This window comes from Staurois parvus, unplaced genomic scaffold (assembly GCF_062004578.1).
Source record: "Staurois parvus isolate SC_StPar_1 unplaced genomic scaffold, SC_StPar_1.0 ptg001051l, whole genome shotgun sequence".
Taxonomy (NCBI): Eukaryota; Metazoa; Chordata; class Amphibia; order Anura; family Ranidae; genus Staurois; species Staurois parvus.
The window spans coordinates 5,176,499-5,191,266 of NW_028318847.1; the positions used below are offsets into that span (position 1 = coordinate 5,176,499).

The 14,768-nt window shown below is 40.3% G+C and overlaps 1 protein-coding gene across 1 annotated transcript in view; it reads left to right on the top strand.

Annotated features, from left to right (window-relative positions):
- Positions 1–2,349: 2,349 nt before the first annotated feature.
- CTSW (cathepsin W) overlaps positions 2,350–14,768 on the top strand; it is a 45,834-nt gene continuing 33,415 nt past the window's right edge. Inside the window, exons 1-3 of the mRNA XM_089658101.1 lie at positions 2,350–2,444; positions 2,537–2,591; positions 10,526–10,639. Coding sequence (XP_089514227.1) covers positions 2,373–2,444; positions 2,537–2,591; positions 10,526–10,639 — 241 coding nt within the window. The 5' untranslated portion in view covers positions 2,350–2,372. The remainder of the gene's footprint in view (positions 2,445–2,536; positions 2,592–10,525; positions 10,640–14,768) is intronic.

Below are 14,768 nucleotides of genomic sequence, written 5' to 3' on the forward strand. Positions count from 1 at the left end.
TTTGGCTGCAATTCTTCCATGAAAACTACTTCTGGCCAGACTGGGTCTATATACTATAAAGCTTTGGACCCGTCTGAGGAATCCCTGATGTGTCGGTGGCATATTGTCTCTGGTTCTCAGCTGGTGGCTACTTCAGCACCCAGCATTAGTTTTTTTCAGGAACGTGTGCACTGGGAGTATTGTGATTGTATTTCCTAGCACAAACCCCCCCCCCAGTTTTCCCTGCACAGCACAAACCCCCCTTCACCCCCCCCCCGCACAAACCCTCTGCCCACCCCAAATGCCCCCTCCTAGCACAATTCTGTCCCCCTCCCCAAATTCCCTCTCCCAGCATAAAATCTCAACAATCTCCCATCCTAGTACAAGACCTGTTTCCCCCTCCAAATCCCCTCTTCAATCACAAATCCTATAAACCCCAGCACAAATGTTTGTAACCCCCCCCCCCATTATGTCTACAGTATAATTTCCCCCTCCCTCCCTAAATTCAAATACTGCAGTGATGGAAACTTGCTACAAGATTAGTGACAGTGGCAGAGTGGAAGAGAGAGAGCCAGGAGGAGGTGTGGGCTGTGCTCCTCCCCCTTCTAGCTCCTCCCTCAAGTCAGTATACAGGAGTTGACTCAGGAGTGCTGTTAGATTGGGACTGTGCAGAGTTCGATTGCGTGCCTCCTACCCACACTTTCTGCTCCTAAGAGAAGAGCAGTCTGGAAAGGACATAGGGTGTGGGTAATCAAACACTGCACAGTCCTGATCTGACAGGAGGGAAGAGCTGGAGGAGGTAGAGCACAGCCCACACCTCCTCCCAACTCTCTCCTCCTCTCTGCTGCTCATTATTCCTGGAGTTCAGTGTCAATACCCCTGTAGTGAGTTCCCACTGCTATAACTCACCATTTTGCACCCCCCTCCCTCACAGCCATTCCCTGCATCAGGAAGTCTCTCCTCCTGCCTCCCCCCTGTTCTGGTTCTACCTCATGTACCAATATCTTCAGTTCTTCAAGAACAATTAAGCAAGACAACTGATCTGAGATGGCTCCTAATAAATCTTTAAAAGAAGCCTGTATTGCGCAAAAATATGAGTTTGCCATAAACAACACTCAACACTAGCTACTTGGCTGTCTCTAGATTCAGAACTTTCTGAGTCACTGATCTGGTACAATTATATGGTAGAGGAGTCAAACTTCTGATCTGCATATTTGTTCAGGGTCAATGACTCAGAAGTACTAAACAACTGGATCAGCCTAACTGCCAGGTGACAAGGAGATCAGAAATGGGTCTTTTTATGCTAACCAAGTTAAATTGAATGTACCATTTATCAAATAATATGTGATATGTTTAATGATAAAGTATAGCAGTGTTGATTTTTTTTTTCTTTACAGAAGAATTGCCACACCAAAGGTTTGAGAGATCAAAACAAAGCTTTGTTAAATGATTAGCAGAAGGAAATCCAATTAGTTTTTGACACTCCCTATTCATCAGCACTTGAGTGTGAGTGTATTGTAAAATCACTATGGGCCCCATTTACACCTAAGCTTTTTGAAGCTCCAAGTTCAAAGCTCCAAAACAGTCAACATCCAAAATTTCATTTGTGCCTGCTGACACCTCAGTATCCTGTCATTTAAAGCTTGGAGCTTGAAAAAGTACATGAGCTTCTTTTGAGTTACAAGCTTCAAGCATTTTTTAGCCTCAACAGACTTCAATGGGTGTGCCTGAAAAATAAGTGAAAACTTGGACATTGCAGTCTCTAGTAACTACTTTTTTCATTGACTAAATTTAAAAAAAAACCCAAACAAAAATGCCTTAAAAATGCTGAAATACTTATGCCCATACAAAACTGTAAAAAAATTAATCCGGTAAACATCACTAAAGACTGTCAGCACCAGTTTCAGTGCAGCCTGGTTGGACTTTATTAAAAAGTAACAATAGTTATACAGTATATTATAGAACAAATGTCTGCCATAGGCATAATAAAATACCATTTTGGACTCTCAGATCTTTGGTGTGATGCTCCTTTAGTTTCAGTTTACAGTTGGATCTGTCTGAAAACCCCCCTTCTTTTGGGGGTGTTTTCTGATATTTGTCAGTAGCCTGACCGAAGCAAGATAGCGTGATCCATAGGATGACCTTTGACAACACCGGATACCAGTAAAAGATCTAGCACCTCTGTTTGTAATTTGATTTTCATTTTGACTCAGTTGTTTGCATTTATTTTGTGGTTTTTAATGTTTCCTCCACTATTATTTAGACTGTTGTGTTTAGTTTCCTTTGTTAACAATTACCTCACTTTCACATTTACTAAGTACATATTCCTTATCATACCTTGAAGAAAAGTTCATTCTCTCCAGCATTTAGGGCTTTGGTATGAAAGCATCAGCATGCTACTGTATTGTGCTATCAGTGCTCTCGTTGTCCTTTTCCCAGACCCATCCTGTACAAGCTCCGAAATGGTGAGTGCCCATTAGATTCAGTGAATAAATAGCAAATGAAATATTTGCTATGTAATTTTGGTGGTTACTATTTATTTTTATTTTTTTTTTAGGTCCAATTTGCAAGCTTCATGCAGCAGTTTAACAAGAGCTACAGAAGTCCTGAAGGTATAACTATAGGCAAGAGATACCTCTGAGAAATAGTAACAGTTCTTCAGCTGGTCTTAGGTTCAAGGCTATCTTTTTGCTTGTGAACCAGGGGCGGACTGACCATTTGGAAACTCGGGCACTGCCCGAGTGCCCGGGGTCAGTAGGGGGCCCCATAAGATGCCCCTGGTACCTTTTTCATTTTTGCGTTTGGGCAAGGACACAGGGGCCCCATGATCCCCTATTGCCTGGGGACCCCATGAGTTGTCAGTCCGCCATTGTTGTGAACTATTATTTTTTTTATATTTTAAATAGTACTTTTTTAATTAGACTATTTTCCTTAATGATCTGGGGCACTCCTGGGTAACTGTACTGTAGAAACAATGGGTTGGGGTAATAATCAATCTGTTACTCCAAATATGTCTGTATCATGATATAGTATGCTAAAAGTGCATTTCCACTTTTGCAGTCAAATGTTTTAGAAAATACCACTATATGTTTGTCATGTGGTCCCATTCACACATTCACACAGCATGCCTACATTTAATTTTCAGTATATCTTTTAGATGTTTGTCAGGACAGGGTGTCATAGCTGACAGCAAGGTTTTTTTTAACAATTTTTTTTTAACAATGTTAGAGTGCGTCTGTCCCAAGTCTGTCCTCAATAGTATACAATGCAAGAAACCCAGACCATAAACCTCTAACCCTGTGTTAGGACAGAGCGTGTTCAAATCTAGTTACAATGGAGAATGAAGATCTGTCTGCACAATACAGACAGGGTTAATTAGAGTAAACACGGATGTATAGGTCACCCATAAACACAGAGAACTATGTAGGATTTTTCCCTGCTGGAGGTTCCAGAATACATGATTCCCAACATTCTGAGATGGGACTGAGGGACCTAATAGCAAAAGTATGTAGGCATAGCACCCCCCCCCCCTACCATGCCCCCCCCTTTAAAGGAAAGTTATACAAAACAAGTTGTTGGTTAAACCCACAAGTAGTTATTTTTTTACCATTACTATTCCTTTATATTGGTTTGGAAATGTACAAATGCAGCAATTTAGATATTGGATGAAAGGTTTAGCACTGTAAAACACTTTTTGAGAGATAAATAGTGCATTTTTTATACAACTATTTAGATCAGACCAAAATGAGGGACAAATGATAAGGAAAGAGGGACAGAAGGACTTTGTTCCAAATGAGGGACAGTCCCTCAAAATCAGGGATAGTTGGGAGCTATGAAAATAGAGCATTTAAAATAGTAAGCTGCAACTTTTATTTATTTATGCTTTTTCAGGTTAAAGCAGAGCTCCACCCAAAAGTTCAGCTTCAGAACTCTGTCCCCCGCTCCCCATTAACCTCTTCCCATCCTGCCCTCTGTCAAAAAACGGCCGGACGAGAGTGCTGCTGATGCAGGGGGACTTTTCTAAACGCCCCCCCCGCATCCATTGCCCGTGCACACTCCCCGGGAGCGCTTGATTGGCCAATCAGTGATCACATGAACAGTAGTAAACAAGATGTCACTTCCTGACATCATTGTTTACTACTTGTGAAATCTGTGAATGATCACAGAGGTCACATGGTACAAGGCTATTCACAACAGCCTTGTACCATGTGACAAGCTGTGACCAATCACAGCTCTCACAGTATTTCTCAATGAGAAATAGAAATGATTGCTGTTATGGGTAAAAGCAATCAGTGTAAAAAAAAAAAAAATCTTCATCACCCCCCCCCACAGGTAGTACAGTGTCACTATGGTGACACTGTACTGCTAGGGTGACAGTATGTAAAAAAAAAATATAAAAATGTAAAAAAAATATTTTTTAAGTTATAATTTTTTTTATATAAATTAATTTGGATTATTTTTTTTTTAACCAAAAAGATAGCTGAATACATTTTGGCCAAGATTTGTGAAGAACGATTATTTATTTGCAAAATAGTTTTTTTTTTTAAACTTTTGTTTTTTCATTTAGCAAAAAAATAAAAATCCCAGCACCATATTAGTTCATTGAGAACTACAAGCTGACAGTCGCTGTTGGGACTTGTAATTTTCCAATTCACAGAACACTGCCCACCCTGCCGTGTTTTTTTCAGACTGTGACAACTAGCGGGGGGTGTAGGGGCTGATGAACCTGTAACATGAATATGGGTGTAACATGTTACAAAGGGTGAACCTATCCTTTAATTAAAATTACCTCCCACCCCCATTAGCATGTTTTGCTGGTTTTTGCAATAAAACAAATAGAGAGTAAATAAATAGAAAACTTCCATATACAGAATCCTATACCCATAGCTAATCCAGAGTAAGGCAAAAAACCTATATGGTCCAATATTTCCTTATAGCTGAGCCCTTCCATGCCTCTTATCAGTTTGGTCTCCCTTATCTGCACTTTCTTCAGTTCCCTAATTTGTTTTTTGCAAACTGGTGCCCAAAACTGAATTGCAAATTCCTGATGAGGTTGTACTAATGATTTGTACAAAGGCAAAATTATGGCTCACTCTAATGGCTTTTAGGACATGTGGGTGTAAGCCATCTTTTCTTGGTGCTTTATTCACCTTTATTTTGTCTAAATGTTTCTGGACCATACCAATTTTAAGCCTTTGGGGCTATTGCAATACCACCCCCATTATGGACATGAGCTCCCTTATTTTCCTTCATATACACAGAGTTGAAGAAGGTATTTAATAAATATATCTTCTCTTTCTACATGCCTCAGAACTTTTTTACTATTAATATATTTGAAGAATTTTGGTGGGGTTTGTCCTACCTTTTTTGCAATCAGTTGTTTGGTTTGAATATTTTCAGCCTTGATTTCCTTTTTTACATATTTTGTTATGCTCTTTGTAACTTTTAAATGATGATAGTGTTCCTTCATTTTTAATTTGTTTTAATACTCCTTTCGCGCTTTTTTGTTTATGTGTGGACATGAGCCACAAACTTTATGTCCATGAGAATATATTTTTCAGTGTGTTTGTATACAGTTGATTTGAAACATTCCCATTTCTGTTCTGTATTTCTCAATACCAAGAATCTCACACTGGCTAAATTTGGAGAGCCTCCTTGAAAATGTGCTCTCTTAGAACTAAGTGTTTTTATCCTTCCAGTATGTGCTTGTTTTTTACAGCTTACATTAAATCAGAGGTGTCCAACCTTATGGCCTTCAGGGGCCACATTGGAAGAAGAGTAATTGTTTTGGGCCGCACACAAAATAAACTAACAACACGGATAGTTGATGAGCAGAAAAGGTTGGGCATATCACAAGTTAACAATCACTAATATAGATAATATACCTATCTGAGTAATAAAACCTTTTTGAACCGTAGTGGCTGGGAAATCACATGGTGCTTTTCCAGGAGATAGCAGTACCATCTTTACATTCAATCCTAAAGGTACCACATCCTCAAACTTATACAGTATATCAAAAAGCCTAAAAAAAAGGACATGACTTTCAAGGTACCAATATATATAACAATGTTTCATAAAATTAAAAATTTTCATTCAATCCATTAAAGGTTACATTAAAAAAAATATTACTCATGTTGCTAAAAATGTATATAACAATCTTTGGCAAGTAACTCAGATTGCCAGATGAGCATTTATATACGGCTAAACATGTTATGGTATGTTAATTGCCAGACAGTCTTTGAATAATGGGTGCCTATTAATTAATTTATTTATAAGGGACTATACCAGCAATGTAATGGAATTATAGTATATATAAAAGGGAGAATCTAGTTAAATTATGTGACCTTATTAATTTTCCAGTAATAAAGTTAGAGATTCAGAACCAAGAAATAGATATATGGTTACTTAAATATATACACTGCTCAAATAAATTAAAGGAACACTTTTTAATCAGAGTATAGCGTCAAGTCAATTAAACACCTGGGATATTGATATGGTCAGTTAACTAGCAGAGAGGGTTGCTAATCAGTTTCAGCTGCTTTGGTTTTAATGAAATTAGCAACAGTTGCACTAAATGGGCAACAATGAGACGACTCCCAAAACAGAAATGGTTTTACAGGTGGAGGCCACTGACATTTTTTTCCCTACTCATGTTTTCTGACTGTTTTTCACTAGTTTTGCATTTGGCTAGGGTCAGTGTCACTATTGGTAACATGAGGTGATACCTGGACCCTACAGAGGTTGCACAAGCAGTCCAACTCCTCCAGGATGGGACATCAATACGTGCCATTGCCAGAAGGTTTGCTGTGTCTCCTAGCACAGTCTCAAGAGAATGGAGAAGATTCCAGGAGACAGGCAGTTACTCTAGGAGAGCTGGACAGGGCCGTAGAAGGTCCTTAACCCATCAGCAGGACCAGTATCTGCTTCTATGTGCAAAGAGGAACAGGATGAGCACTGCCAGAGCCCTACAAAATGCCCTCTAGCATGCCACTGGTGTGAATGTCTCTGAACAAACAATCAGAAACAGACTTCATGAGGGTGACCTGAGGGCCTGACGTCCTCTAGTGGGCCCTGTGCTCACTGCTTGGAACCATAGAGCTCGATTGGCATTTGCCAGTGAACACCAGAATTGGCAAGTCTGCCACTGGCGACCTGTGCTTTTCACAGATAAGAGCATGTTCAATCCCCTCATGTTTTGCATTGTATTGTTATTGTTCTGTCCCCCTTTGTAATGTACAGCGCTGAGCGAACTATTGGCGCTTTATAAATACTGTATAATAATAATAATGTTCACCCTGAGCACATGTGACAGAAAGGGTCTGCAGAGGTTGCGAAGAATGTTGTGCTGTCTTTAACATTATTCAGCATCACCATTTTGGTGGTGGGTCAGTGATGGTCTGGGGAGGCACATACATGGAGGGACGCACAGACTTCTGCTGGCTAGACAATGGCACCCTGACTGCCATTAGGTATCGGGATGAAATCCTAGGACCCATTGTCAGACCTTATGCTGGAGCAGTGGGTCCTGGGTTCTTCCTAGTGCACGATAATGCCCTGCCTCATGTGACGAGGCAAAGGGAAGCAATTGAGCTCGAAACACTTTGTATGCTCCTAGGGATATGGGAAGTCTAGGGGTACTGGATTTTTGGAAATACTATATTGCAGCTCAACTCACGTAGATCAGCAAATTTCATCATACACCCTATAAACCGGATTGGGTATCTATAGAAGTCCAGGCTTGTTCCCATTTGCCAATAGACACGGTCCATGGGTCCTATGCTTTCCCATTCCATAGCTTTATGAGCCTCCACATGTAGACGTTGGTCTCTTAGTTCCCCCCACACACCTGTGGCTTTTCTCTTTAACAGCCCATTATTTCCGCCAGGTAGGACACCAGCTCAGTTCCACTGGTGGACAAATAAGGGCCTTTATCTTATAGGACAGTTTATAGATCATAAGGGAATACATTCTTCCTCATACAACATACAGGAAATTTATATAAATATATATATAAATATAAATTGTCCAAATTGTATGCGGGCACCTTAAGATTTCCCTTCACTGGAACTAAGGAGCCAAGCCCAACCCCTGAAAAACAACCCCACACCATAATCCCCCTTTCACCAAACTTTACACTTGGCACAATGCAGTCAGGCAAGTACCGCTCTCCTGGCAATTGCCAAACCCAGACATGTCCATCAGATTGCCAGACAGAGAAGCATGATATGTATGTTTGTAATCTTTTATAGTATAGTTCTTTGTCCAAAGCATGTTTGAAGCCACTTACTGTTGACTGACTCTCTATCTCTGCTGGAAGTCTATTGACAGCACCAACCACCCTTTCAGGGAAATAATACTTTATAAGATTAGTTTTGAACTGCTGTTCTTGATCTTAGCTTCATATTGAAAATACTGCCCTCCTGAACCTTATTCACCCCCTTGATGTATTTAAAGGTTTCAATCATGTCTCCCCTTTTCCCCCTTTCCTCTAGACCAGGGATCTTTCTAAAACAAAGAGCCAGTTTATTGTCCTTCAGACTTTAGGGGGCTGGACTATAACCAACGAGAGTAGGTTATAGTCCAGCAATATCACATATGTGATAGCAATATCACATATGTGTATATTAATTATTATTTATATCCGTAGTACAGCCCAGAAACAATAGTGTGCATTTTGCTTTTTTCTTATCCTTCCCGATTGTCACACTATATATGCACCACATCCTGGTATGTCATGTTTTCATACCCAGATTTTGTTCAAATATTGTCTGTTTTTCATCTATTTTACACTGATACATCTGCACCATCAGGACAGAGTTATGTGCTTTCAGTCTTCAGAAATAAATACACAACTGTATCACTTTTATTCTTGTCTGCCCCTTACTCTGCATCATGTCATAAACATCTACTGTATGTCCCAGAGTCTGGATGCATTGGTGACAAGAAAACAAGACTGGGAGAAAAACTCTCATTTGGTTGCATGCATTGGAGATTATCTATCTATCTATCTATCTATCTATCTATCTATCTATCTTGCCACCCCCAAAGGAGTTGCTGATGACTTTGGATTCTCTGTTCTGCCCCTCAACTCCAAAAACAATCTCGCCCCCCCGACACACCAGGTTGAATTGCAATACTGCAGACACCAGTGCAAGAGACTCTCAAAAGGGTAGATTTATAAGACAGTGCTTTACTACAGATTACTAGGTCAGCAGATGACACATTAGTTATGAATATTCCCAGCTTGCATATAGGATCAAATAAAATTACAAAGCTATACAGTGGGGATGACCGTGTCAATTGACCTAATAGCAGGACCAAGCAATTCCTAAATAACCCTATGACTACAGGAGCAAGAGGGGAAAGAGGAGACCTATAGTCAGACAGTTCCCTCTACTTCCTACTACCACAGGCAAAGAAAGCAATACGAAACAATTTAGGAGACCAGGGTAGGAGTTCCCTCTTAAAGTAACTAGTGTTACGCAGTCCCAATACAACCCCCAGTCAGTTTAAGACTCTGCAGATTGATCCCTTTGACAGGAATAACTTCTGGAGGTAAATGTATCCTTAGCCCCCAGATATAAAAAGGCAAAGTGGTATCACTGTACAATGGCCACTGACAGAATGAGCAGGATAACAAAGATATTTTCCAACAGAAGCCTTCAGGCAAATGAAGAAAACTGTCTGTATGCAGTGTCTATACTCTGTTAAGGAGAATGTTGGGCTTGCACCTGCTCACCAGACCCCTGGGGTATGATACAACTGCAATCTGCTGTGGAAGACCAGGCTCCTGTAGAGTAAAATGGCCCCGGGTTGCCTCCTGACAAGCAATCAAGAATATAAATGGTAACACCTGCAGAGTGCTCAGTAGTGTCCGACCCGATTTCTGTAGTCCCAGAAACGGTGGAAGTCGGATGATGGATTGCCAAGTGGGTTTACTGCACTGGATGGTGGAGATGGTGGAGTCCCCACATGGCTGCTGCAGAAGGATTTTATCTGCCTCCCCAGGATGCCCTTTGGTTTCCTCTCCTCTGGTAATTTTACTCCAGACTATACTGAAAAAACACAGTGTCCCTCAGCAGTGGGACCAGGGGCGGACTGACAACTCATGGGGCCCCCGGGCAATAGGGGATCATGGGGCCCCTGTGTCCTTGCCTAAACTCAAAAAAAGCCTATGAAAAAGGTACCAGGGGCATCTTATGGGGCCCCCTACTGTCCCTGGGCCCTCGGGCAGTGCCCGAGTTTCCAAATGGTCAGTCCGCCCTGAGTGGGACTACAGGTCCCAAGATCCTTTAGAGGGGAAGAAGGAAATATCCGTCTGTGCTACAGATATCCCTGATTTGCAGAATGCCCCAGCCTGAACCTGGCTACATATCTATCTATCTATCTATCTATCTATCTATCTATCTATCTATCTATCTATCTATCTATCTCCTTTTATATGGTATTCCACTTTATGTCAGTAGACTTGCTTGTGTTATTTTTATGTTCAAGTATGTGTAACCACCTCCTACCCAGCTACAGCTTGTGATTTTCTTCATCACAGAGTTCTTGTACCGTTTATCTATATTTTCCAAGAACATGGAGGAGGCCACTCGTTTACAGAGAGATGAGATGGGAACAGCAGAGTATGGTGTGACCAAATTTAGTGATCTCACAGGTAGGCATTCAAGTATTATCCATTCCATAGGGATAAATGCCCCATAACTTCGGGGTGCTGTAGTAGACTGCAGGGATGGTGTTTTCTGCTTTATAATTATACAGTAAATTAATGTCACCCCTAGACATCTTTTTTTAAAAGAGCACCAATTACATATAGACATTTCCACTAGAAAATCATTCTTGTACAATAATGGTCTTCTATTCAGATGTCAGTGACATCACCAACTAATGGTTCAGGACTGCACAGGGAACCTTATATTACTATGTCTTGAGAAAGAGGCTGAAACAAGGTTGGTGATATTCTTCTCACTGATATAGCTCTGTCAGGCTGTAATGATAAAATTTAGGTGGGAGGCTGGGGGGCAGTAAAACTACAGCGTAGACACCTGTTTTTACCACCCCCTGTCTGCCTGTGTGAAAGAGCCCTTACAGGTATTAGGCAGTTACTTTCCTAAGTCACCAGTGTAATATTTGTTTTCCTGTTTATAACTAAAGGCAATTTTTTTTTACATTTTGGGCAGAGTAGAGAGGGATTAGATACCCTGTCAGTTATTATTGCTGTCTGTGCCCCCCATTGGGGAGATTCTCCCTCTCTGTTTGTCCTGTTTACCATTATCATTGAAAGTGAAAGGAAAGGGAAATCTCAGATTTTGGGTTGTCCCAGAAAAGTAATATATTCCAATGAGGACACTAGTTCTGATTAGCTGGGGGCCCCCAAGTGATTCCCCTCATTTGCAGGAATTTCCTTTCACTTCCTGTTTTGGCAATGGGACAAGAAGTGAAGGGAAACCTCCCCTATGGGACACAGATGATGGAAAACAACTGACAGGGGCTATAACCCTCCATTACTCTATCCAAAATGGGGAAAAAGTTTCGAGTTTATTTCTACTTTGTCTATTTTTTAGTACATTGTGTTATGACTAAGTTAATGGTTTCCGTCTGTGTGGAACAGTGTGTAGGGGGAAGGTTAACCACATAAGTGAAAATATTTCTGAGCTGTGGTAGCTCCACTCATACAGTAGCTGCATTCACATACAGTTATGTGTATCAATTACATTAAATGTACTTTTTAAATACATCCACATTTGTAACCCTTTCTTTCCCTACTGTTTTTGCTTTTGTATGCCTGTCCTGGCAAGAAGTGAAGGAACATCTCCCTAATTTTAGAGTAAAAACACAGTGAGTGCTCCTGATGAAGCAGCTAATGCACTAGGTAACCAGAAAAAAACTCAAACAAATGTATAACAAGGCTAAAGGCTAAATCAATAAAATATATAATGAATAATAAAGCAAATAAAAAGTTCATAAAATTGAAAAAGTTCATATAATGATAATGGTGATATAGGATCCCAACCACAGCGATAATTAAGTGCTTGTGCTTTGAAGGTATAGTAAAAATACGCACTCATCAGATGCACATTGAATATGCGCATAGAAATATATCCAACAAGGTGCACTTTAGGGAACAGGATATGCCAGGCGTGTGGTGAACCTTCTTCAGAGTATTATACAGCACAGCAGAAACTCTTGGGTGGGTAGGTGGTCAGCTCATCCAGAGGTCCCCTTTAAGAATGGATGGGTCTGCAGCCTGTATTACAGGGACTCCCTCCTCTGGGTACTTGAATGGGCCAGGCTCAAAAGTAGGCTCTGTGAATCATGTCGCATGGCAAGTCTGTGTGTGGACACCGGGAGGAACAGACAGACCTGGAACTGAGATAACCTGGAAATCTATGCCTTTTGGATAGCATCTGAACCGCATTAGATTCATAAGTCTGAATCGGGACTTCACTGGTCGCAACTTTTATCAATTGCCAACCATGTCTGTACACAACTTGACATTGACCGACTACAACACAAAGAGCGTTCAGACTTGTACAAGTGTAGCACAGGGAGCTACTGATTCACAGAGCCTACTTTTGAGCCTGGCCCATTCAAGTACCCAGAGGAGGGAGTCCCTGTAATACAGGCTGCAGACCCATCCATCCTTAAAGGGGACCTCTGGATGAGCTGACCACCTACCCAACCCAAGAGCTTCTGCTGTGCTGTATAATACCCTGAAGGAGGTTAACCACACACCTGGCATATCCTGTTCCCTAAAGTGGACTGTGTTGGATATATTTATATGCGCATATTCAATGCGCATCTGGTGAGTGCGCATTCTTACTATACCTTCAAAGCACAAGCACTTAATTATTGCTGCAGTTGGGATTCTATATCACCATTATCATTATATGAACTTTTTCAATTTTATGAACTTTTTATTTGCGATATTATTCATTATATATTTTATTGATTTAGCCTTTTATTTGAATCCTAGCGCTGGACTCCTGTTATACATCTCCCTAATTTTGACACAGAAAATACACCTCGCAAAGTCTTTAATAAAAGGAAAATGTATTATCAAATTCTTACTATAACTTATAAACACAAAAAAACCCACACTACCATACAATAAGACCAAAATGTTATAAAATAAATAAAAACATTTTTGTTTCCGCTAAACCACTTTCATTTGTTCCAACATCCAAAGAATAGTCATATCAAAAGTGTAGTGTGACAATTCCAATATGTGTGCAATCATAAATAAATTAACACTGTGAATAAATTATAAAGTTCCTTAAAACCAGCAATGAAAAGTGTCCATGTGATTTTTTGTTTGTATATACCTTGCAATGACAAACAACATGTAGAACCGATTGTTTGTACAGTATGTATAATACGAATTCTTGTATGCTCCAGAGAACAGTATTTTGTACCTAATGTAAAGTGCAATCTTGACGTTCCTACTTCACAAAAAGTGTTGTGCGTACTTGTAGTATTGAAAGACTTGTAAAACGAATTATTATATAGACTGTATATTAGGAGTCCTTGTTTCCAAAAATAAAAAGGGGGTTGAGTTACTAAAGGCAACTAGATAGTGCACTTTGCAAAGTGCAGGTGCACTCTGCAAAAGCAGTTGCTCCAGAGCTTAGTAAATGAGCAGAAACTCTGCTGACTTCCATCATCCAGTCATGTGCAAGCAAAAATTACATTTTTTATTTTCCTTACACATGACTGGGTATTCTTTGTAAAATTAAGCTTTACCTCATTTACTAAGCTCTGGAGCAACTGTATTGTGCAAAGTCCACAGTCTATTTGCCTTTAGTAAATCAACCCAAATGTTTCCTTCCTGATGTACAGTGCAATCTTGCCATGTATTCTCCACAGAAAGTGCTGTGCGTACTTCACCAAAGTGCGTCACCACCTTAAGTTCAAACCGCTTACCCCAACGTTTGACCCACACTCTTGTAAGGTCAACACTTGCTTTGCCTTTTAACGGCTTCCGCACAGCCCTATAGCAGAAATACTGCTACAGGGCAGCACAGGTGCGCAAAATCACATATATATACGTGATTTTGCAGTTCCGGGGAGGGCCATTCGTGGCCTCGACTGTCAATCACTAGGTCCCAGCCGATGATTCCTTGGCGATTTCCAAGTAATACTGATGGGGATGAGACCTGTGTATAAACAACATAGATCTCTCCCCTGTCAGCTACTGCACACTGCTTTGTATGGCTCTGCTACAAAGCAGTGTGCTTACAGTGTAAAGCACACACACAGCACACAGTAAAACTTTTGATCACCTGTCATGTTAACCCCTTACTGCCAAGTGCCATTAGTACAGTGTCAGTGCTTTTTATTAGCACTGATCACTGTATTGGTGTCATTGGGGATGTCAATGACACCAAGTCAGTTCGCCCCAGTGTCAGAATGCCCACCGCAGCCCTGCTATAAGTCGCTGATCACCGCCATTACTAGTGAAAAAAAAAAATTCCAGTATATATACCGCCATTTGTAAACGCTATAACTTTCACGTAAACCAATTAAGTTACACGGATTGGGATTTTTTTTGTACGTGTAGCAGAAAACATTTATGGCAAAATTTGATTTTTAAAAAATTTTTACTGGACATGTTTAATATCAAAAAGTGAAAAATATAGGTTTTTTTTAAATATTGTCGATATTTTTTGTTTATAGCTCAAAAAATAAAAATTGCATAGTCAATAAAACACCACTGAAAGAAAGCTCTATTTGTGGGAAAAAAATTACATAAATTTCATTTGGGTGCAGCATGGCATGACCGCGCA